This window comes from Lasioglossum baleicum, chromosome 12 (assembly GCF_051020765.1).
Source record: "Lasioglossum baleicum chromosome 12, iyLasBale1, whole genome shotgun sequence".
In the NCBI taxonomy this organism is placed as follows: domain Eukaryota; kingdom Metazoa; phylum Arthropoda; class Insecta; order Hymenoptera; family Halictidae; genus Lasioglossum; species Lasioglossum baleicum.
Genome location: NC_134940.1, coordinates 4,605,388 through 4,628,765, shown reverse-complemented (window position 1 = coordinate 4,628,765; position 23,378 = coordinate 4,605,388). Strand labels below are relative to the sequence as shown.

The 23,378-nt window shown below is 37.7% G+C and overlaps 3 protein-coding genes across 10 annotated transcripts in view; 1 reads left to right on the top strand and 2 right to left on the bottom strand.

Annotated features, from left to right (window-relative positions):
• Nucleotides 1-16,522, bottom strand: part of Dh31-r (Diuretic hormone 31 Receptor) — a 166,410-nt gene extending 149,888 nt beyond the window's left edge. For 3 of the 5 annotated variants that reach the window (XM_076435009.1, XM_076435007.1, XM_076435004.1), the window contains exons 1-2: nt 12,124-15,128; nt 2,281-11,457 (exon numbers count right to left, since the gene is read on the bottom strand). The gene's annotated coding sequence lies outside the window, so the exon portion shown is untranslated. Of the gene's footprint in view, nt 1-2,280; nt 11,458-12,123 lie in introns of those variants that run through there. The other 2 variants (XM_076435005.1, XR_013010116.1) reach the window with 2 other exon arrangements.
• A 48-nt stretch (nt 16,523-16,570) lies between these two features.
• LOC143214247 (protein Loquacious-like) lies at nt 16,571-21,772 on the bottom strand. 4 transcript variants are annotated; one of them, XM_076435014.1, is made up of 7 exons: nt 21,569-21,772; nt 20,458-20,782; nt 20,135-20,270; nt 19,400-19,694; nt 18,599-18,748; nt 18,394-18,505; nt 16,571-16,713 (listed from the first exon to the last, which is right to left on the bottom strand). In XM_076435014.1, the coding sequence occupies exons 2-7, from the start codon at nt 20,771-20,773 to the stop codon at nt 16,577-16,579; spliced, it is 1,146 nt and encodes a 381-aa protein (XP_076291129.1). In that variant the 5' UTR covers nt 20,774-20,782; nt 21,569-21,772; the 3' UTR covers nt 16,571-16,576. The 4 variants fall into 4 exon arrangements, with proteins under 4 accessions (XP_076291129.1, XP_076291130.1, XP_076291131.1 ...); XM_076435015.1 differs by having other exon boundaries at nt 20,135-20,255; XM_076435016.1 differs by lacking the exon at nt 18,599-18,748.
• Nucleotides 17,476-18,595, top strand: Mthfs (methenyltetrahydrofolate synthetase). The gene is made up of 4 exons (XM_076435019.1): nt 17,476-17,632; nt 17,752-18,007; nt 18,076-18,123; nt 18,188-18,595. The coding sequence occupies exons 1-4, from the start codon at nt 17,522-17,524 to the stop codon at nt 18,355-18,357; spliced, it is 585 nt and encodes a 194-aa protein (XP_076291134.1). The 5' UTR covers nt 17,476-17,521; the 3' UTR covers nt 18,358-18,595.
• Nucleotides 21,773-23,378: the final 1,606 nt, after the last annotated feature.

Here is a 23,378-nt window from a genome sequence, read left to right as displayed (position 1 = left end):
ACTAAAATCGTATTGGTCACAAATAAGGATTATAAGTAACAGAACATTTTATCTATTCTTGGTAAATGTTATCGTTGAGAGAAATTCATTTCGATCACTTATAACTAGACTGCGGATTTTACGCATTTATGAAAAAAATGGGCACGTACAATTTAAAGCAGTGGATGTGTTGGAAATATTTAAGGACATCAATGTATTAGTTTCAGCTTAGTAGGATAATTAAAAGAAGGATACGTAATTTTTATTTGGCTCCTGTGTCCTGCAATCAATGCGAACATTTTTTATTTTGCACTAAGATCCGCAGTCTACGTATAACAGTTATCAATGAGAGAAATTTATTTCGATCACTCATAACAGTTATCGATGGAAGAATTTTATTTTGATTGCTGATAACAGTTATCGATACGAGAATTTTATTTCGATCTTATTTTGATCTCTTATAACAGTTATCGATGAGAGAAGTTCATTTCGATCGCTCATAACAGTTATTGATGAAGGAAATTTGTAATAGTTATTATATACTAGTACAACTTCCCAATGGTAAACAATCGATTACTTCATAAATTTTTTATTCATAAAATTAATTGCTACATCAAAATTTAATGTGACAAAAATGAGTTTTTTCAAATTTTCTCCTGACAAATTACATCGCAAATCATCTAGCGTTACTTTTAGAGCAGAAAAGGCTCGTTCTTTTTGATTATAGAAATCATATATTAACATCTTCAATTTTCAAAATATTCCTACAATTTTCAATTTCGTCTACTCAATTTTCCTATGAATGCATAAAGATCCGCAGTCTATGTAGTTATGAGCGCGATCGAAATACATCTTTCTCATTAATAACTTATGAGTGACCGAAATGAACTTCTCTCATTGATAACTGTTATGAGCGATCGAAATAAATTCCTCTCATCGATAACTGCTTTGAGCAATCGAAACAGTTTTTCTTCATCGATAACACTTATCGGAGGGGATCCAATTTTTTGGACACTAATAAATGTTACTTGCAAACCAAAAATTATAAAAATCGATATTTTTTAATCTTTTTGTACTTCGAATTTTATTCTTTATAATATTGTGTAGATTATCTTTCAATTATATAATTAACTTGTTATTAATGATTTTTATCGTAGAAAATTTACGAATAATTGTTATTTTTGGCCCCTGCTAATGTACTACTATTTTGAAAGATTTATTACGTTTATTATCTGTAGTTTTCGATTGGAAAAACGTTTCGGTTCTTCCACTTGAGCTGAACGAGCCTGCAGTGAATCTTATTAATATTCGCACCACTCTTGGCAACAGGATAGATGAACACAATTTTAAACGAGACGATGTGAGTAATATTGGAGATCCAGATGATTTCCGATATCTTCTGCGCGAGGAACGTCTGCAAAAATCGAGCTCTCCGTTCTCTCGGAAATGGAAAACGAGAGACGCGGGAACACATAATGTTCTGTCGCATTTTAAAGAAAACATTTGAATGAATTTATAAAAACTTTCCCTCCAACCTAATAAAAAGTGAGACACGAGCGCGACTACTGTTCCATGTGTTCGCAACGAGTACTCGGGAATAGTAATTAAAAAGTATCAATTATTGGATTGCCAAGAAAGTAATTTCGGTAATTTCAGGTGAAATAAAACCAAATTTTTTTATTCAAGCAATGAACCTTAATTAATAAAATATTTGCCATTTTGTTCGATAATCTTTCGCCATCTTTCAGATACCTTCATAATTCCGCGCTCATAAAACGTCTAAACAAATTGGGTTTTATTTCACTTCGAAATACCGAAATTACTTTCTCGCCAACCCAATACATTTAGATCCGCGTCGACAGAAAGAATAATCCCTCTTTGCAGCATAAAAAAGAACTACATACCTTCTAAAATTTATCAATTCTATGTATACCGGAATTTGTGCTCGACAATCCTACCATTTTGGGAAATTGGAGAACATAAAAAAATATTTGCAACTCGAGCTGAATTTTTCCTGGTGTTGTCAGGGGCGAAAAAGTTTGATAATAAAACGGTGTACCACCAATGCGGATTGTTCTGTTGAAACTTCGGACAACATGGCAAAATACGAAGCGCAATAAAACTGGCTGCACGGTTTAGTTTGTGCTCGACGTACTAAAGTAATTATTGCAAATTATTGCATCAAATCAATTTGTTTGCCGAACTACGGCTTTCCCTTTCGTTCGCGTAAGAGGTATTTGCATAAAGTATCCGCGGCAATTACAACGGATTAAATTTTGAATAATGGAATTTGGTACTCACCGTAGACAAGCTGCGTGATGCAAGACGCTCGAAAACCCACGGTAACGATAACTTACACGTTTTATCGTGACCCAATTAATTGGACGAATTCAATTAGTTTCCGATCGACGTCATTCAATTTCGCCTCTACCGACACGCACCCCGCATTCACGAAGAAACCGAGACGATGTTTCACAACCTTTGTACCACGACCACGCCGATTGCTTTCACACGTTGCTTTTCGTTCACAATTTCATTCGGAACTTTCTTCTTCTTTTAATTTGCTCTGTCCTCGCACCCCGCGGATGTGAAAAGCTCTGCTCTTTGTCCGCGAATTGTTCTTTGGTATAATTTCCAGATGAATTCAAGCTCGAAAGAAAACTGTAATAACGATCGGTAGAAAAATCTTGATTCGGATCTGAACGCTTATAAAATGAATTTGCTTTTTCGATTCCGGTTCTTTAGCGACCCACGACGAGACCGAAATTAAAACTACCATTTTTATGAGAAAGTTCAAAGTCTTTTGAACAAAACCGACTTCCACTTCGCCGAGAAATCTGCATTTAGAAGGAAGTTTGGAACACTGCGCGACTGAGAAACAATTCCCCAATCAAGCCGTACGAAATCCTACCGACTGAATGGTGTAGAATCTGAATTAAAGCTTTAGCGTTCGAAATTTGTTTTTACTAACAAAGCAGAAGTATAATAGGCTGTGCCACGGCTTCGTTTCTGATTTATGAACACGATTTTCTATCAAATTGTCCGCATTAATTAGAGTTTACGTTGCCACAGACACTCCAGCGCTTTCGTAACGATCACTATCAAATACACATTTACGCGCTCATCCTTTTCGCTTTGACTTGTCCGACGACACGTAATGTACTGTTAATTAACTCATCTGCATAGATAATCAATTATGTCTAGAAACGACTGAAGGTATAATACATCTTTTTGTATGAACAAATATAGCTTCAGACGATTTTCAGCACTCCAATGAGAATCCAGTTTTATTTCTAAAAGAAAATTTATGACAGGCGTAAAATGATTCTGTGAAAGCACTAAATCGTACTGGAAATAACCATCATGAATTTTCAGCTAAATCGGTGCATTAGTCCCGAGATATTTTGGTAGCAGCTTCGAGAAAAATGTGCCCCAAATCTCGGATGCGAGTTTCTTTGATAGTTACGGGACTCTCCATTAATATTCGATCACTCTTGAAAAGACGATACATATTTAACAAGAGAAAAAATGTTCGGTTACTTGTAATTCTTATTTGTGAGTTGTGACCAATACGATTTTAGTCGATGAAATACTTGTTGTTCCATGACTTTCTTCTTTTTGATTATAGCAGTTAGGGTCCGTGTTTGAGAACGTATTCTTTAAATTTTCTATAAAATTTTGAGGAATTGCAGTTTTTTGAAAAATTTCTTTTCGCAATGCCTATAAATTGATAAAAAAATAAAATGCAAGTTTTAGTATTTTCTGTACAATTTTGACCAATTGGAATTTTTGAAAAAATTCCTTTCCATGTCATGTAGCAAATCAATTGCTCTAACGTGTCCGAATCGCCGCTCGCCCCTCGAGTTGAAGTCGCGAGCAAAACACGCGCGAAAATCCCGGCAAAATTAAACGCGCTCGCTAACCGATAACTCCTGGTGACAGTCTGGGACAACTGTTGCTCCCTTGAATAGCAGGGACTGGTTCACGAGGCGATATTCGATTTCCATGTGACAGCTGACGCTAATCAATTAACCTATTCAATCTCACGTACATTTCTCCGAAAACTTTTAAACCCGTTTTTCGATCCCCGTGTATTTTCGTTCCACGAAAACTCGGGTTTTTGTGGAAAACACACTCGGCAAATATTCGAACAATTCAATTCGTTAAATGGACATAAAAATTCCATGTTTTCTAATCGAATGAATCAACCATTTGGAACATCGATCAGTATACAGTGACTCCCACTAATATGGGTAACTTTGTAAATTATAATTTTTTGGAAAATCTTTTTTGCATATCATTTCATAAACCAGTGCTTCTAATTGATTATAAAAAATCAGGTCGTTTGTTACAATTATAAAAAAGTTATTCTGTTTTAAAGGGCGTTCGAATACTTTCGTGAGCCACTGTGAATAAAATAAAGATTTATATAAATAAAAAGCAAAAATTGATTGAATCAGATATTAAGTAATACCGTTTTTATTCAGAATATGTATCGTAGAATTGTGAAAAGACGAAAATTCAACATGTTGCATCAGGACGTTCATCTTACGTCGTTCGTCCGCATACGATAGATCGTGAGGGTCAGTAGGAGCTTCTAAAGTAGGATAGAAAAAAGAGTCAGGCGACACTTCTGTTCAAATTCAAGTTCTGAAGAAATCGAGGCGAGTGAATCACAACGAGAACAAGAGCAACGTCTGAAATCAAGCAACCCCCTGCAGTTCCCGATGCACACGTTGCACATGCATCCGACTCCCATCACTGTTTATTGCCGAAGACCTAACGTGGTCGGGAAGCTGCTCATTCGAGGCGATCGTAAACGTATCGTTGTGTTTACACGAGTTAACCTCGCTGCAGCGTCAGGGCTAGCTTTCAAACAAGCGATAACGATGAAAAATTTATTAACGACGCCTCGATCGCCTAAAGGTCACCCTGCTTCGACCATTACCCGGTCTCCTCTTTTCTTTCACTTCTTAGAAACGTGCCCCGCTTCAGGAACCCTTCGAACACGTCTTCGCGAACAGAGACTACACTCCGACTGAACACTCACGCAAATCCGCTTTTTTGTTATTAACAACCGTGGACGTCCGCGTTATGCAAGAGCAGAGAGTCGTTCGGACAAGTTACGAAAGCAATAAATCACGATGTCCTCCTTCTCGAAAGGCTTTTTTTATGAAATCTGGCTGACACTGAATAAAAGATCACGTGGGACCGATGCTGAATTAACTCACGACCTATCTTTTTGTTGAATCCTCAGGTTTCGTAAGAATTCTTTGAATGCGTCGAAGTTTCATTTATGTACAGTTTTTCGGAAGATTTTTTTAATCCTTGTCACTCGAGTGGTGATTTTGGCGCCACTGAAAGTTGCTGTATCATTGTTCAAAGTATTGTTTACGTTATTGAATATGTTGGTATCTAATCAATTGCCGAACATTTCAGTATTGTATGAGATATTGTATGCATTTCATATCCACCAAATTCGAAAAATCATACAGGATGGAAAGATTCTGGGTCGGAATAAATGTTTAATTTTCGAGTTCAAATAGTTCCGAGTGCAAAGGATTAAGTATTGTATGAGGTAACATATCGATTTCATATCTACCAACAGAAAAAAATCATATAGAATAGAACTATTCTAAGAAATATTAATTTCTGAAGAAATGTTTTATTTTCCAGTTAAAATAGCTCCGAGTGCAGAGAAAGTAGCGATTGTGAATGATTTCACCTGTTCGGTTAAGGGTTGAAGCAGTCTAAAGGTATTTTTTACAGTGACTGGAAAACCACTAAATTTTCGGTCCTCTCCGACTAATTCCAAATACAAACACACCAACCCCTTGCAAAGATACAAACGAGCAAAGACGTCTCTCGGATACTCGACAGTAATTCACAGCGGAACCATAAATTTCACGGCGTACGATTGTGCGAGAAACGAGGGTGGCTAAGTAATTGCGATAAATTATTAAGAAGAATGTTCCTACTTGAATGAAGTCCGCATGATACTACTAGTCAATCCACTGTCGCGCGATCACCGTTCTCTTCCCGGATGCATTGCAACAAAACAGCACAGCATTCAGCGTCGAAACAAGAGTCATTGTCTCTTGGAACACGCGATATTTTAGCGGAACGAGTGCTGCATGAGATATTTTTATTTTTCGTTCCAACTTTCCGCGAATAGTTTTCGACGGACAACGTTCGAACGCTCGGTTGTTCCGAGTTTAATTAGAGGGTGCTCGTTAATCTTGCACGATCAGGGTAGGAACACCACTGCGGGGAGCAACGAACTTTTTTTCGGAAGGAGAACTTCAAAAACTGCGGATCACGCGGCCGCGCGGCGGCAACTGAGCGTTTCCACTGATAGAAACGTGACTCGAAGTGCGCGCGCAACTGTTGCCGGCAAGACGGCGACACTGTCGATCCTACCCCCTCGCGTTTTTCCGGAAAATTTGCGGGTAGCGAATTTTCCGAAACCCCCGCGGTGTCCGCTTTGTCCCTCGAGTTCCCCCTTCACCGTCCCCGAGTCGCGCGATCCGCGAGGAAAATAGTTTTCATTGATCTTTCCCCGAATTTTCTCCCAGTGTCCGAATCAATCGCTCGTTTCTGTGATAAAGCAATAATCTTATTGCGAGCCACAAGAGCTGTATTTGTTACTTATTTCTAGCCTGCGAATTGAGTAGATGAAACATTTGAAAAATTGAAGATGTATTTGTTACTTATTTCTAGCCTCCGAATTGAGTAGATGAAATTCAAAATTGTTGAAGTATTTAGAAAATGGAAGATGTCAATATTCGATTTCCCCTCTAGATCTAATGATCTTAAGATCATTAAGGGAAGCAATAACATTATTTTCCATGAAGATCCCGCAGTCTACTTATTTCGTATGCAACACGAATTTTCTTTCGTTGTTGTAGAAAGCGAGACGGAAATAAGTGCAGATTCGCGCGCGGCGGGATTTTCCGCGAAAGTGATTATTTTTCGCATAACAGCGGGTCAGGTAATAGTTGTTAAACCTCGGTCAAAGAAGACTATCGTGCGATCGTGCAGTAGAACCCCTTTAACGGCGTTTTTCATCCGAGTGCACGTAGCCGAGGGTAGCAATTTAACTGCATAAATTTATTGTCGAGTCACTGTCGTTACTGTCAAGTCCAGGCCGAGCTTGTCGTTATGGGAACACGTAAGGCGTGCCGCTAATACACACGTGAACAACCGGCAATCATTTTCACCGGCTATAATGAATCGATGTAACGTTTCCACGTCGGCGTCGTCGACGAGACGGCGAAATGCAATTAGATTTTCGGGTTTACTCGTTATCGGTTAGCAAGACGCGCCCGATTATTCGCGTGGCGACGTTGATTATCGACACGTAGGCGCCGATTCAGTTTGCACAGCATGAAAATTGGATCGTTTTGTTAGTTATATCTATATGGAGAGAGAGAGAGAGAGAGAGAGAGAGAGAGAGAGAGAGACGAGCCGATAACAATAATCGAGAGAGCCACGTGCCGCAGTGGTTCGAAACCGTGAAAACGCGAGAAAAAAATTCATAGCGTTGTTATGTTTACGTTATTTTTTATGAGCAGGACATATTTAGGGGTTTCTTGGGTCGTAGAATCTGATTTTCGAGTCATTTTTTTAATACGATAAATAACAACAAATATAAACTACCTTTATACAGGGTAATCAAGGTTTTAAAGTGCCAAACTTTGTCAGTATATTCCAGTGTTGGGCAAAAAATTAATCAACGATTGACGACTCTACTTCAATCGTTAATCGCAATTAACAATTAATCTCCTAGTTTAGTCGTTAAAAAATTGCGGTTAACGATTAAATACTTATTAATCGTTAATCGCGGTTAACGATTAAATTTCCAGTTTAGTCGTTAATTGCGATTAACGATTATTAATCGTCAATCGGATAATTGATTAATGATTATTGCTGAAATTTCGAAATTAAATACGTAATCAGAACTGTATGAATACTGAAAAAAATGTAAACTGAGTTTAGGTGTATTGTCATTTGGTCTATAATACAAATTCTGTTTACGTGCTTTTATGTTTTTTTTCGATGATTCCTTTTTTTAATCAACGATTGACGATTAACTTCATTAATCGATTGAATTTTAGTTTAGGTGTATTGTCATTTGGTCTATAATACAAATTCTGTTTACGTGCTTTTATGTTTTTTTTCGATGATTCCTTTTTTTAATCAACGATTGACGATTAATTTCATCAATCGATTGAATCAATCGCCGATTATTCGACGATTTCTTTTTTTAATCGTATACATTAATCAATCAATCATGATTAAAATTTTAATCGATTAATGCCCAACACTGGTATATTCTATGAGCCTAAACATAGGTTGTTTAACGCTTTATTAAAAAGTTATTAACAAAACTAGGGAATCTTACGCCAGCTGGCCTTTATGTATGGAGAACTTTAAAGGAGAAAGATTATTATGTTTATTATTATGTTACATACCATCTCAGCCTTCATGTGATTCATTGACTGCTGATATTTCGGGTGTTATGCGATTCGATGAATACTGGTTCTGTGAACAAGAGTTTCCGACTGCGGCACTTACTATACATACATATACAGAGTTACACCTCCCTTATCGAGCAACGAGCATTAAAACCACTCGGAACTGTGATTCGACACGGAAATGCTCGATTCTTGAGTGGCTGGCTGCTTTACGATGCACCCTGACTACTTTATAGTAACATTTTGATAGGATTCATGTTGATTCTGAGAATTAATGAAAAATTCTGCGGGGTAACGGGGAACGAAGCGTCGAAAGAAATTTCATAAGCATCGTTAGTTTATTAACAATGTTACACGCACAATCATACATAAAACAACCTTGATTATAGATATTTTACGCCCCTCGTTTTACAGAGACGGGACGCGCTATACTGCTTTTTTCTTCTTTTTTTTTTAAGTCGTTATCTGTATGCCATGTCCGTGTCGTGTGTGCCAGTACACCGTTGTCGATTCTTCTACAAACCGACCAAATATCACTTTACAAACGCAAGATGCATTAATGTGTTCTAACTTACGAACGAAAAGAAACTTCGAAGGGGAGGCTAAGAGGGTATAGGGGTCAGAAAAAGGTGAAAAAGTGGGGGTACGGAAGGGGAGGATAAAAGGGGCGAAGTATCTCTCCACGAGAGATGAAAAACGAAAAGAAACGGAAAAAATACTACCAGTAATAATAATAATGCATCCCCCTCCACATATAAAAATTACAAATTACAAGGCCCGGGCCTGTTGCCGGGACCGTTTTATATTTATACATCTTATAAAACTGTTTCCTCCATTTTTATTTTCTTTTTTCTGCATCATCATCATCTTATCTTTTCTTCTCTCCGCTTACGGCAAGGAACGAACAAATTATCTACATTTCCTTGTAAAATCTTCGGGTTTCGCTTGGTGTTCTCGAGTAATCGATAGACGATCTAAATATTTCGAGGGATAGATCGAGAAGGGAACCGGGAAATTGACAAGTATCGTCTACGATAATTAAGTCTTATTTTTTTTTTGTTTCAGTAGAGCTTTCTACATTTTCTTTTCTCTTATACATTCCACGTTTCCTTTCTCGTTTCTTCTAAGGCTGTTCTCTCTACCTCGTTCTCGCTCGTATCTAAAAAATCGATCGTATCAGAAAGATCAAGGGAGACTCTTTCGTTTCGCGTAATCATTTCGGTATTCCCATCTACAAGACACATTTATATACTTAAAAAATTTCAATTTCTTTCCCTTTTTTTCTGTAATTAATCGAGACACATCGATCGTCCACTGAAAATACTATTCTATGTCTTTCCGCGACAACAAGCAGAGAAAAAATGTCGACCCCCTGAAAAGACTAAGACCGAAGAACGTTTCTTCAAGATTTCAATACATCTTCTAAGATCGCTCGTGTTTTATATAACTAGCGGAGGAAACCCTAGCGAATCTAAAATCAAAGGAAGATTCCCATAGACGAGAAAAATTCATTAACTTCCTTCTCTCTCCCTCTCTCTGTAGTGGATTTTGAAGCGTTCATCGTTCTTCGTTGTATTCCCAAGGAAACCGAAATTGGATCGATCAATTTTTTCGATCGACGAGTCGAGTAGATCCTCTAACGGAGCAGTTTAGTTCCAAAGGACTTGCCTCTATATTTCTAATTTAAAGGATCACCTCCCACCTCGCGTCTCTCGGAAGATGAACTAGTCGGATTCTCGCCATGCGAAGCAGCGCTCTACAGTCAAGAACGAACGAACGAGGAAAAGAAAATGTGACAGAGAAACGTCGAATGAAAGAAGGGGACACGGTCAAGAAGGGAAGGATGAAGGAACGCCGTTACTTTTCGTGATCCCACGGTGGGGAAACCCTTAACGAAATAAATAATTGGTCACACGAGAAAAGTGATCATTCGACCCGCGAAAGCGAGCGAACATGTCTCACTTTTGTCCATGTATTGTATTGGCAAGAAAGTAATTTCGGTATTTTAAGGTGAAATAAGAGACCGAATTTCTTTATTCAATCGATGAACTTAAATCAATAAAATATTTTCTTATTAACTCTGCCACGCAAAAGATCATCGAACAAAAGGGAAAGTATATCTTATTCGTTAAAGTTCATTGCTTGAATAAAAAGAATTGGGTTCTATTTCGCATTAAAATACCGAAATTACTTTCTTGCCAACCCAATAATTAGGTTCGAACCGAACACGTATCGGTTTTCGCTTAACGAACGATTCGCTCTCGGAATCGTTCTCTCGCGTCGTTCTCTCCTATCTTTATAGTTCTCTCGCTTTTTCTTTTACAATTTATTATGTTTTTTTCTTTCTCTCTCTCTCTCGTTCTCTCGCTATCGTTCTCGCTCGCTTTCTATTCTTAAAGAAACAACTGGGTTGCGGTTTATCAGCCTACCAATGTACTCCTGTTACACACATACACATTCTATACTTTGCATGTAAGTAATGCCTATTTTCCAAAAGTATGTATGAAGTATGCTCCGAACCGGAAAATCATGTCGCGACTCTCGGAGATGTCGCGTCGCCTCGGCTATAGTTATGTTTCTCTCGTTCACCTCGATAATTTCGAGGCGCATGGTTCTCACCGACAACGATCTATCCTGTACGACCCGCACGATCGATCGGCAACGCGTAAGAAACTCGTCAGAAATGATCGATATTATTTCAATAATAATTTCAGCGATTAGAACTTTTTTTATAGCTCATAATCTCCTAAAAAAGGAGAAAATAAATATATATATACATCAACAAAACCAGTAACTATACATTAACAAAACCAAAATTGAATTTCACATCTCGGTTTAAAGAGATGTTGTTAAATTATATAACATACACATTGAATGAAGTTTAAGACTCAAAAGAATTTACAGATTTCGAAGGACGAGCCAGAAATTCTACAAATCTCCCATCTGTTCGCATTATTTGTCGAGTACCATGCGCGTCGCGCGCCGATCGTGCCGCATTAGGCTGCGTTTATAGTTCCTGACTCGCGTGCTTTTCGTCTCGCGTGCTTTTGGTCTCGCGAGACAGCGGGTCATAAATTTCGAGCGGGGTCGACGGGCCCACTGTGCGAGGCACGAAAAAAGGTCTCTACGGCTTCACGGTTCGTTTAGGTAAACTACCGATAGCTTTCCTTTAAGGCGGTAGGATATCTTCGGAGACCTTTTTTTGTGCCACGCACAGCGGGGGGCACAGTGGGCCCGTCGACCCCGCTCGAAATTTCTGACCCGCTGTCTCGCGAGACCAAAAGCACGCGAGACGAAAAGCACGCGAGTCAGGAACTATAAACGCAGCCTTAGGCTGCGTTTATAGTTCCTGTCTCGCGTGCTTTTCGTCTCGCGTGCTTTTGGTCTCGCGAGACAAGCGGGTCATAAATTTCGAGCGGGTCGACGGGCCCACTGTGCGAGGCACGAAAAAAGGTCTCTACGGCTTCACGGTTCGTTTAGGTAAACTACCGATAGCTTTCCTTTAAGGCGGTAGGATATCTTCGGAGACCTTTTTTTGTGCCACGCACAGCGGGGGGCACAGTGGGCCCGTCGACCCCGCTCGAAATTTCTGACCCGCTGTCTCGCGAGACCAAAAGCACGCGAGACGAAAAGCACGCGAGTCAGGAACTATAAACGCAGCCTTAACCATTCGTTCGCGTTCCCATAATACCTTGGCTGACGATTCGATCTACTTTACAGAAAAAGAATTTTTTTGTACTATCGACATAAGTCAAACGCTTGCCAGGGTATCATCGCCGGTTTTCTTCGTTATTGCATCGTTATCTGGCACAGCGATTCACGCAATATGAATACACCATTTCACACGTGAAATATATTTGCATCTTACGATCGGTTATCGCTCGCCGACACGTGCTCACTGTACTACACGTTGCAGCAAATAATAACGCGATCCGTTTTTGTCACAATAGAAACCCTTTGGCAAGTTAGCTAGTTCAGGGACCGCTGTCTAAGTCCATTTTTTAGGAAAATTGAGTTTTCACCTTCGCCTTTCTTAGGTACTTCAATTTCTAAGGTTTGAGGGTAATAGTTTTTTTTTGTTAACTGCTTTAATTGGTGTCTAAATATAAACAAAGTTTGAACAAATCTCCGTGTAAAGCAAAAATAGTTTCGCCTACTGTAAAATTTACTTTTTTTCCTGAATTTTACCTGCTATAAACGTGTAGGAAAGGCAGATTTTGTAGAAGGGAATGTTGGAAGCTTAAAGTGGTCCCTGATGAAAGATAACGGCAGTTGTATAATTAGCCATTAGTCAAACATGGATTTCAAGACAGGCAAACAAGGTACTGTAAAAATGTGTAAACTAGTCGGATGAGATCCGTCTTCGATAACGAAAAGATCGTTCCTGGACGAAACATGTTATTACCAGTTCGGCATCAGGTATTCTTCCCCCAATTCTAAACGACAATGGATCGGAAACTTAAAAAATTAAACAAATATTAAAAGCAACGATCTCTAAATTGTAGATCATCTTCATGCAGAAACATAAAACTTTAGCTACTAACTGTAGCTAATTTCTTTTTCTCTTTTCTTTCTTTTCTTATTACTATCCAAAAATTGAAGGTTCCATCTTCTGATATAATGTATATTTCAGGGCTTCGGCAACTTAACTTTGTTCTTCGCGCGAATCTATAATTTGATCCAGGAGACTACTGTGACAAATTGCTGAAGAGTCACCGCGCTCGTTGATCGGCAGACAGCGGATTTTATGCATTTTTAAAGAAATTAGAAGAATGTATATATACTGTTATATATTATTTGCAACCTATTAAACGTAGAGGATTTTTATTTTGCATAAAGACCGGCTGTCTATCGATCAGTATCGCAACGATTCGTTCGCGCTATCTTGCTCCTTACTTCTCCAATGATCCACGGTTTCCGTTCAGAACAGCGGCGATCCACGTTTCTCGTGCGAATATTTAACCCCTTACACTCGGAACTATTTTAACAAAAAAACTAAACATTCCTTCTGTCCTAGAATATTTCCATTCTATACGATCTGTTTAATTTGATGCAAATGTTCAATAATTTACTTGATATAAAATAATTAACATCGAGTGCTAAGGGATAACGCATTCCGCGAGACGATGCGAGAAGTGAACCTCGTCGATAGAGAACGCGCGTTCACTTCCCTCCGTATTATCGCCCGCACACTCTATGAAACTCTACCTAACGTCCACGCGATGTGATCTTTTTTCATTTAGTATAAATGTCTCATCCGGTGAGGTCGACGCACTTAGGCAATTCAAAATTCAATACACACGAGTATACACTTGGCTATACGAGATGTGTACTTAATGAGGAATCCTTAACGATTAACCTTACTCGTTATTAGTAATATGATGCTTATGAGTTTATGAGCTACCATACTAAAGGAAAAACATACACCACTGAAAGATTATATCGTTACCTTTATCGCGATCGATATTATTATTATACTCGGACCGCCGAAAGCTATGTGTCTTGCACTGTGCACACGCTTGGCGGAGTAACGATGTTCAAATGAACCCCGGTAAGGTTACTCCCTTCGACTTCGTTTCTCTTGTTTACTATATCACAAAACACATCATCCACCTTCTCGCGTTACAATGAACATCGTTATCCGTCCATATATTAGATAGCGAAGCACATTAAAAACATAGCGGTAAGCTAAGTAATATGCAAATATTGGAAAACCTCCACTAATTCTATGCAAAGTATAGCTTGTAGAATACCATTCATTAAATCTAGTTTCTTATCGTATTAATAATTATAATCCAGTTGCTTTCCTCTCGCTCTCTCGCTCTCTCGCTCTCTCTCTCACTCTCTCATTTTGTTTGTTTTTTTCTCTTAATTATCTCGCGAAATTCTTTCTCTTTCTTTCATACTATTTTTTAAATTTTTCTTCTTCGTTCAACACGGTAATATGACTGTGGGCTCTGCTTCACCGATTCGAAAAAATCATTTCGCAATATTTATAGAAATGATACTATCCTCGCAGCAGCAGTCATAATTTATATACAATCTAACAAACTGGATGCACCCACCTCTTTTTTATTCTTTCTCTTTTCTCATCTTTTTTCGCTTTTTTTTGTTTGTTTGTCTTCTTTATGTTATATTGTTGTTCTGCGGTTATCGTTCTCTTTTTTTATTCCTCAAGCTTCCACAATGTAGGTAAATTACAGTCGTAAAATTAGTGTCCGAGCTCAACTCGCTGTGCCCTGCCGTGTCACATCGAACAAGGGGTTGAACATTCCGAAGAATGATTCTTCTCGTTTCCGATGCGCGTTTCTCTTCGCCTGTACACATACATATACGTGTGCGTGCGTGCGAGCCTGTGTACACTGTATAAAACCATCTTCAATCATTCTCGCAAATAATCCTTACAAGACATTCGAGCAACTTCGTCAATAAACCGTAGCCGACGTGTCTACGTGTCCACGAACCGTGCACAGATTGGTTAAAATTTATTTCAAAATGGATCAAAAATTGAAATAACTTCTACCAAATCTTTCGCGATCGTCAAAACGGTTCACTCAATCTCATACTCTCACGCTCACGCTTTCCGTAGTTCAACCGCAGAGTTACCGTAGTTGTTCGGCGGTGTACAGAAACGATAGAGAATAACCGAGCAACGGAAACGATCGTTTCTACTTGTTGAATCTCGGCGGCCTCCTCAATCGCGGTATCAACTCAGTTCTAACTGTTCTCGCGTAATTCGGAGCAGCGTACTGGTCAGTGACGGCGATCGGGCTCTGTAGGCTTTGTATGAACAACGGCGAGTCCTGCAGTTGTCCGACGCCCGCTGCTTGATATTGGTACTGGCTATTAGCCATATCCGCGGTCGGATAATGATTCGGTTGAACGAATTGAGGAGGATTGTCGTACTGCGGATAAGGGATCGAGTTCTCCGCGGAGAACTGTGGTATCACCGGGTTCACGTTAACCGGCGTGGTCGCGAAGCTTCCAGGATCGTAGGTTTGATACTGATTTAGCTGTCCAATCTGCGTCGTGCTGAACGGCGGTGATTGTGGGAACTGCGACGTGTCAGGGAACAGCACGCTAGCAACCGTCGGCTGAGGAAAGCTGTCCGGTCTTGGATAAGGAGACATGTTTGCCGTACTCAAACTCTGAACGTTCGGTATTCCAGCGATCTGCGAGGTGCCATAACCGTGGAACGTTTGCCGGCTATGCTCCAGGTCTTTCACCCCACTCTGCAGAGGACTCATGTTCAATTTCGACTTCGAGTTCGGCCCCACCTCGTTGTGCTTCGTCCTTGCCTCCGTCACGAACGGATGGCGAACGTTCACGATACTCTGCGGTGCACGCAACGGTGGAAAATTGATCGGAGCCATCTTCGAAGCTGGATTCTGCTGCTCCAAAGCTTTCCTGGCGACGGCGAACGCCGTGTTGTCGTTCTGAGAGGTTGGCCTGGAATGATGGCTGCTGGTAGTACCGTGATTCTCACCCCTGTGCAATCCAGGCACCTGATTCACGAATCTCGATGACGGTAGATTGTTCATCGCCGTGTTGTTCCTCGATTTGTAATCTTGATTGTTGATCGAGTCTTTGTAATCCGGTTGCATCTGGTAATTCTTCATTTTCGAGTCGATCTCGCCGGGAAACTTCTTCGTGGAGTAATCTTTGGATTTCGATGGATTCTCGTGAGACGATACGTTACCACTGACACAAGTCGTTGTCACACCTCTTACACTACCGAACTTCGAGCTGGATTGATTCGTAGTCACGATCGACGAGTTCTTTGGTAATTGTTGATCGGATGATTTCATGTTCTCGTTGTTTCCACTGTTCTTTTTTAAAGACTGATTTATCCGAGTCGCAGGAACGCCTGGTGGGCTAGCGATCGTGTTCAATGTTGATTCTTTGTTCCCTATTACAGTGTTCACTGTTCGAACAGATAGCTTGGACAATCTAGCTTTGTTCCCTACGTGATCGAGCTTCTGACCACTTTTACCCTTGTCCGGCACTTGGTTAGTCAATGATAAAATTTTCGTGTCTGTGTTGTTGTTTTGATTCTTGGACAGCATATTATTGTGGGATTTGCAGTTGATCGTGACAGCTGGCAGGAGCAAAGCGCTGGCTCACTTTTTGGTCATGATTTTCAGATATTCCAAAGCGTTTTGAGCAGCACTAGCTTGAGCATCTTTACTAGTAAAACCACAACCATAGCAAACTGCTACTGGTAGTGTAGACAGTTGCACAAGGCACTGGCATTTACCTGTAATATTAAATAAAGCGATCTTTTAAGTTTCTGTTTAAAGGAATGGATATAGTCTTTTTGTACAGGCTGTCTCATTTCTATCAATCCGCGTTCCTGTTCAAGTGGAAGTGCCTCCGGAGGTCAACCTGGCTTTTGCAAATGAAAGTAAATGTGTACAGTCACTCACTAGAATAGAGCTCTTGAATACAATAGTCTTTGAAAATTATACAATATGATTATTATACAAGATATATTATATATAAGATATTATACAAGAATTATACAGAATGAACTAACAAATTTTTTGAATTTCCCTTTCCAATTCTACACCTATTTCAAATCACGGAAGATATTTGCAGACATCGAATGCAATTCTGTTTAAAACAGGAAAAATGTCACCTCGATATAAAAATATTTTAGTTTAAACATTTTTGTAAATAAGGGGTAACTCATGAATCAATTACATGGATTGATTGAAACGAGTCGCCTTAAACATTGGAAAGATTGACTAACTAATTAATTAATAAAATGTGTAGAGAATACTGTTAGTTATTAAAACGGTATATATTATAAAAGTGTATATTATAAATAAAGATAAATTGAAAAAGTTGATGAAATTATTGAAAATGGCTGGAGGCTGTTTGCATCTATGATTACATATACTTGGAGATAAAATGTATCAAGTTATGATAACAGCAACACAGGTCACATGCCTTGTTTTATTGCAATTCCAAAAAGTAAACATGTTTGTGCCCTCTTACATATGGTAAGTATATATAAGACATACGGAATTCTACTGTTTTGCTAGGAAGGACTCAGAGCAATCATGTCTGCAGTAAAATCTGTCAAAAGTGATTTGCGTAAACAAATGAAACTAGTTCTTGGTCAACTTAGTTCCGAGGAAAAGGATAGACAATCGAAAAAATTATTTGAGAAGGTAAGTATATGGAAACATAACTGATGTGTTCCAGTAAGCAGGAGAAAGGTTATGTTACAGATTACTGCATCCAGAATAAACTGAATCTACACTAAGAAAAATATTTCTACATATTACAGCTATGCGCTACACCCCAATTTCAACAGAGTAAAAAGGTCTCGTTGTTCTTAAGTACGCCACAGGAAATTAATACATTGCCCATTGTGAAATATCTTTTCGAAACAAAAAGAGAAGTATTTGTGCCTACGTACAAAGGATTAAAAATGGAGATGGTCAAACTGCTTTCAATGGAGGAGTATGAAAATTTACCAGTAACTAAGTGGAATATCAAGCAACCAAATTTTGACGAAACTAAAGAGAGCGCGTTAGAAAGGGGTGAGTAAAACTAAAACACATTGAATAATGTTTTCGGACCATAAAAGTAACATGTATTTTCTTTACAGGTGGTTTGGATTTAATAATTCTGCCTGGTGTTGCATTTACCATCGATGGTAAGTTAAAAAATAAATGATTGTTCTGTTGAAAAATTAATTTGTATTTTTTTATGTGTACTAGGAAAACGTTTAGGACACGGAATGGGTTATTACGACTCATTCTTGAATGCGTATTTGAGACAACACAGAAAACCACACTTAATTGCAGTGGCGTTTAATGAACAAATACTGGACGATGTACCGACGGATGAAAACGATGTGCTTGTGGATCTTGTGCTTACAGAAAAATAAGTGTATCTGTTTAATACAATATTGGGAATTACTCACCACTGATAGACTTCTCTTCAATATCAACATAAGTGACTTCAAATTGCTGCTCCGAAGCTATCTCTTGCAAAAATTGTACCAAATTTACATCGCCATCGTTTAAGCAGGTATTCTGTAACAGAGAAGCGTAACAAGACGAATGTAATATCGTGAGAAAGAAGACCGTCACTCGGTGTTTCTAATAAAGTACAATTCCATTACACACCTGTAGTTCAAATAGTTTAACACCGGTCGATGACTTCAGACTTTTATGAAATTGTGAAACTTTAAGGCTATGAATAGTTGTTAATGTTGAAATTTTGCTAACTTTCAGATCTGCATAACGGGCATTCACATTTGCATTTCTTTGTAAAACCTATAACGGACAATTAGTATATTTAAGTTTTTAATCATATGCTTATATTATGAGTAAAATGAAGTGGAAATGATCCAAGCGTGTTGATTGTTAAACATGTGTTGTACAAGTATATTTTGGTATACAAAACAATTACATATACATGTATATATTTATATATATATATATATATTGCACAATATATATCATCAAAAAATTATCCGTTATAGATTAAAAGTGATCAGAAAGGTAGCTTATACCTTAGTATGTACTGCTTGCAGTGCCAAATCACTTCCACTTCACTGGAATATACATACACACACATACACTAAAACTGAACACGTACAAGTACACAAAAGCATATAAATAATAATATTCGTTTTCGTACGTAGATTTCTCTTAAATGTTCAAATACCGAACAGAAAAAGATGCACAATTAAAAAAGCACAAAATCAATTACTTTTGTTTACTTGAAGTATGAAATAATTTACGTCGATATGAAAGTGCATTTTCAAGGGAAGATTCTCGTGTAAACGGTGAAAAAGTAAATTTTGGAATTTTTTAAGGTTTTTATAATTCTAGAACATACAATAAAAAAGAAAACGATCGCTTTTTTGGACCACTTACACGAGAATCCCCCCTTTCGTAGATGAGTAAAAATGATTCTCTTACCTCATCCTCATCTAGATTAGGATTTTCAGAGTTCGCATCATGCAGTGCTCGCCACATTTTATGAGCTGCATGCCTCTTCGCAACTTTTTTACTTTTCCCTTGACCAACTTCACGATACTTTAAAATAGAACAAACAATCGTGAACTGTCTTTCGTGCGGCAAACCCTCTTCGTTCTCCATTGTATATTTCGGAGGAGGCCAGTGACGTGACATACACATTTCTTGCAGTGCACCAATTGGATTCGTGATTATTTTTTCTTCTCCGTATTCAGATAACTCTTGTAGATTCTCAGAACTGTTGAAATAAATAAACTGTATTATCGATCTATTAAAATATATATGAAAAAATATATATATACTAGCTGCTCATGAGGTGTCTAGTACCAGTGGGTAATTTTCCGAGTTATTTTCTCTATGTTAGCGATTTCTGTTTTTTTTTTAAATAATACCCTTGTGTCCGTAGTGCCATCTGGTGGTTTTGCTCGGTAATCGGCACGCGATCGTCAGACCGAATCGTATCGATCAGATCATACAGACGTACTTTTCTACTTTATATATAAAGATATTTATTAATTGCAAAAGTTCGTTACCCTCAAGCTCAGAGAGCTCAATAGCTTTTTTGAAGAAAACTTGTCGATTACACTTGTAGATTAAATAATTGTAATAATAATGAACTTTTGCAATCATCTAATATATACATATATATATGTGTGTACGTTTAATCATAGGACTTACTCTGATATATTATTTGGAAGTGGAGAATCTGGTGACTCGCTATTTAATCTACATAATTTATCCAACACAGCTCGTGCAGCTGCATGTTTGGCCTCCTTTTTTGATTTTCCAGTCCCCATTGCTGAAACAATTGGATCTGCTTCAATCAATCAATACTTATCATTCATTGCATGAATGGCATTAAACTTAAGTATTTAAAAAAAAACTTGTAAATCATTTAGAAAGATTCCTCTGGAATATTTTGCAGTTCAAGAAAATTTCATGTTTGTAGAGTTAAAAATAGAAAATAAAATAATAATGTGTTATCAAAATTAGATACAAACCAACAATATCGGCAACGGTGACACGGTAACGAAAAATAGGCTCATGGATAGCACCCTCTACTTGTATTAGCTCATACTTTGGTGTTGTGTCCCTACGAGAAAGCAATTCCTGAAGAATAGAAACTGGCGTTTTACTGCACAACGATTTCATCTCCAATTGAGCAGCCTCGCTTAATGGAAGCTTTTCCACCATTAAACTGTGCAACGACATTCGAACTCTGTTACGCCGGTTCACATTATTTGGATGATTAAGAACTCCGCTTACAACGGCCATTGCATTAGGCCCAACTTGTTGTGGTTGATGTATTTCCTCCATTTTTGTAACCTACAGATAAAAACGTTTTTCACCTTCAGGTAAGAATACAAATAATATATTGTATAATTTACAGTAAAATTTGTAATTGCATATAACGATACAATGTTGTTATAAAGTGGTTAAATATTTAATCGAATCTCATGATCAAAGTGATAATCCGTAATAAAAAAAACTTTGATAATACTATTAATTGAAACGAAAATGATAAGTATTCAAAATACTTGAGCATATTTTTAAACAATTTCTATTCATAATTTCATATAAAAGTTCATATAAAATTTCTATAAAATTAATCGTGGCATTAAAGTGAACTAGTTTGTAACAAAATGACAATTCACGCATCGTGAAACGAAATTTCGAATAATTTGACAATTATAGTGCTAAATGGTAGATTCATCAGTTCTTGTAATCAACATGACGAAAAATTGAATTTTACGATAACATTCGTTATGCAAAGTTCAACGAGAATAATAAAGTTGTGCTATTATTTTGGTTGAACAGTTATATCGACGAATGTAAGCTGTATACAGTATAAAAGGGTACGAAAACCGGCTGGCAGCCATGATTGTTATAAAATTCATTGATTAATTCTAGTATGTGGAGCATAGAAATGATAGAAATAAAATAATAAAGGTTAAGGTCTTATTATCACTCGAACGAGAACAGAAGGAGTGACGACTTTCATCATTGACAGAGTTATATTTAAACGGTGATAAAAGAAGGCGCACAAGACTAACCGGTCAACAGTATCGTCCGCTACGGGAAATCAAAAAAGAAATCACTACATTTACTTACAATTTTCAAACTTTCTACGTGGTTAAGCTGGCTCCTTAACAGGCCAATTCCTATGCGAAAAGCGAATCCCGCTTTTTGTGATCGATCCAAGTCTCACAAAAAGCTTGATCCGTTTGACGACAGAAAAATGGTTCGCTGATTACCGGAGAGTCTTCCTCGTTTCTGGCCCTGCCGCAGTATGCGATGGGAACAGTTTTTATAGACGTAGAAGCACGCGCATCTTTCTGCGCAGGTGCATTACTGGCGGTTTTACGGAAACAAATTCTTCTTCTTTGAACTGAACAATTTCTCGTAAAATCATTTCACTCGGATTTCAAATAATACCGCACATTTCCTCTGCTTTTATTACACAGTATGATTTGTTTCTCAGTATTCACTAAAATATACCAAAGAATATTCCGGACTATTGTATTACATTTTCATGCATTTACAGGTTGAATAAATTTAAACTCGATTTTACGAATTTCACAATTGCAGATACAGAAAGTATGTTCGATTATTTTCACATAGCATACATAGAAATGTGTATGTACAAATAACATGACGGAAGTAATACTTATAAAATATGGTACAATAAATAGAAATGTATATTTATTATTTACGAGTGGATTCTATAATACAGTAATTTTTATAATCATTCAAATGAATCGTAAATGTAATAAAGTTATCAACTAATTCTCATTGAACGTTGCGGATATAAGAAATAATAAAAAGATAAATAATAGAAATATGATAACAAATTTTCAAATATTTCAGGTGCAAAACAAATGATTACATTGCATATACGAAATGATTTTAAATAAATAGATACCAGAGAGGAAATGTCCTCTCTGTCTGTATTAATAAATAATGTGCTCGGGTGAAAACAGAACTAATATAAAAACGTTACGATATTGTTTTCAAATAAAAAACAATGTCAACTATTTTTCCAATGAATGAGCATAACTTCAAGGATATTTATGTAGTACCGTTTTTCGATATATAAGGGGTAAGGATGCCGATTATTTTCAAAAAGATCGATTTTTCTGAATCGATTATAATCGAAGCTTAAGAATCGATCCACTAAAAAATCGTTTCCAAATAATCGATGTTTTGAATAATCGATTTTTTTTTACAAATGTCTAAAAATGATAAAAAAAACGAAGATCAAAATTTTGTTGGACATTTTTATTAAAGAAATAAAGTAATAATAATTATTATACTGCGGATCTTTACGCATTTATAGCAAAATTGAGTATATGAAAATCGAAGAAGTTGAAAAATTTTTTAAATTGAAGATATCAATATATAATTTCTCCTCTATACATATATTAAGATCATTACGGGAAGAGGTAACATTCAATTTAGTTTCTATTTCTTGCAATCGGTGTAGAAAATTTTTATTTTGCATAAAGATTCAGTCTAATAACCAATCTTCGAAGGGCAATGATACATATATACATATATACATATGTCGTTGCGCGTCAACCAACCCTGATAGCACAATTGACTCCACGGGGAGTGACGAAAACGCGCATAAGTTGACTCCACTTGGACAACCTGGAACCGTCTGGATGCAGCCCACGTGAAATGCAGCTTCTGCAGTCTAGCTGGAACGCCACTCTATCCTGGATTCCGCTTCCCCGCAAGATGGCAGCACGGTCGCACTGATTAATGCGGCGAATGCCGTTATACAGGGCAGCGCCGTCGGTAAGGGCAGATCGCACTAATGTGGCAGATGTCGATAAAGTAGATTTCTATTGTACAAATATGTAGCAGTTTCCCTTTTTACCGACAATACTGATTTTTGAATGAATATTCAGTCACATGC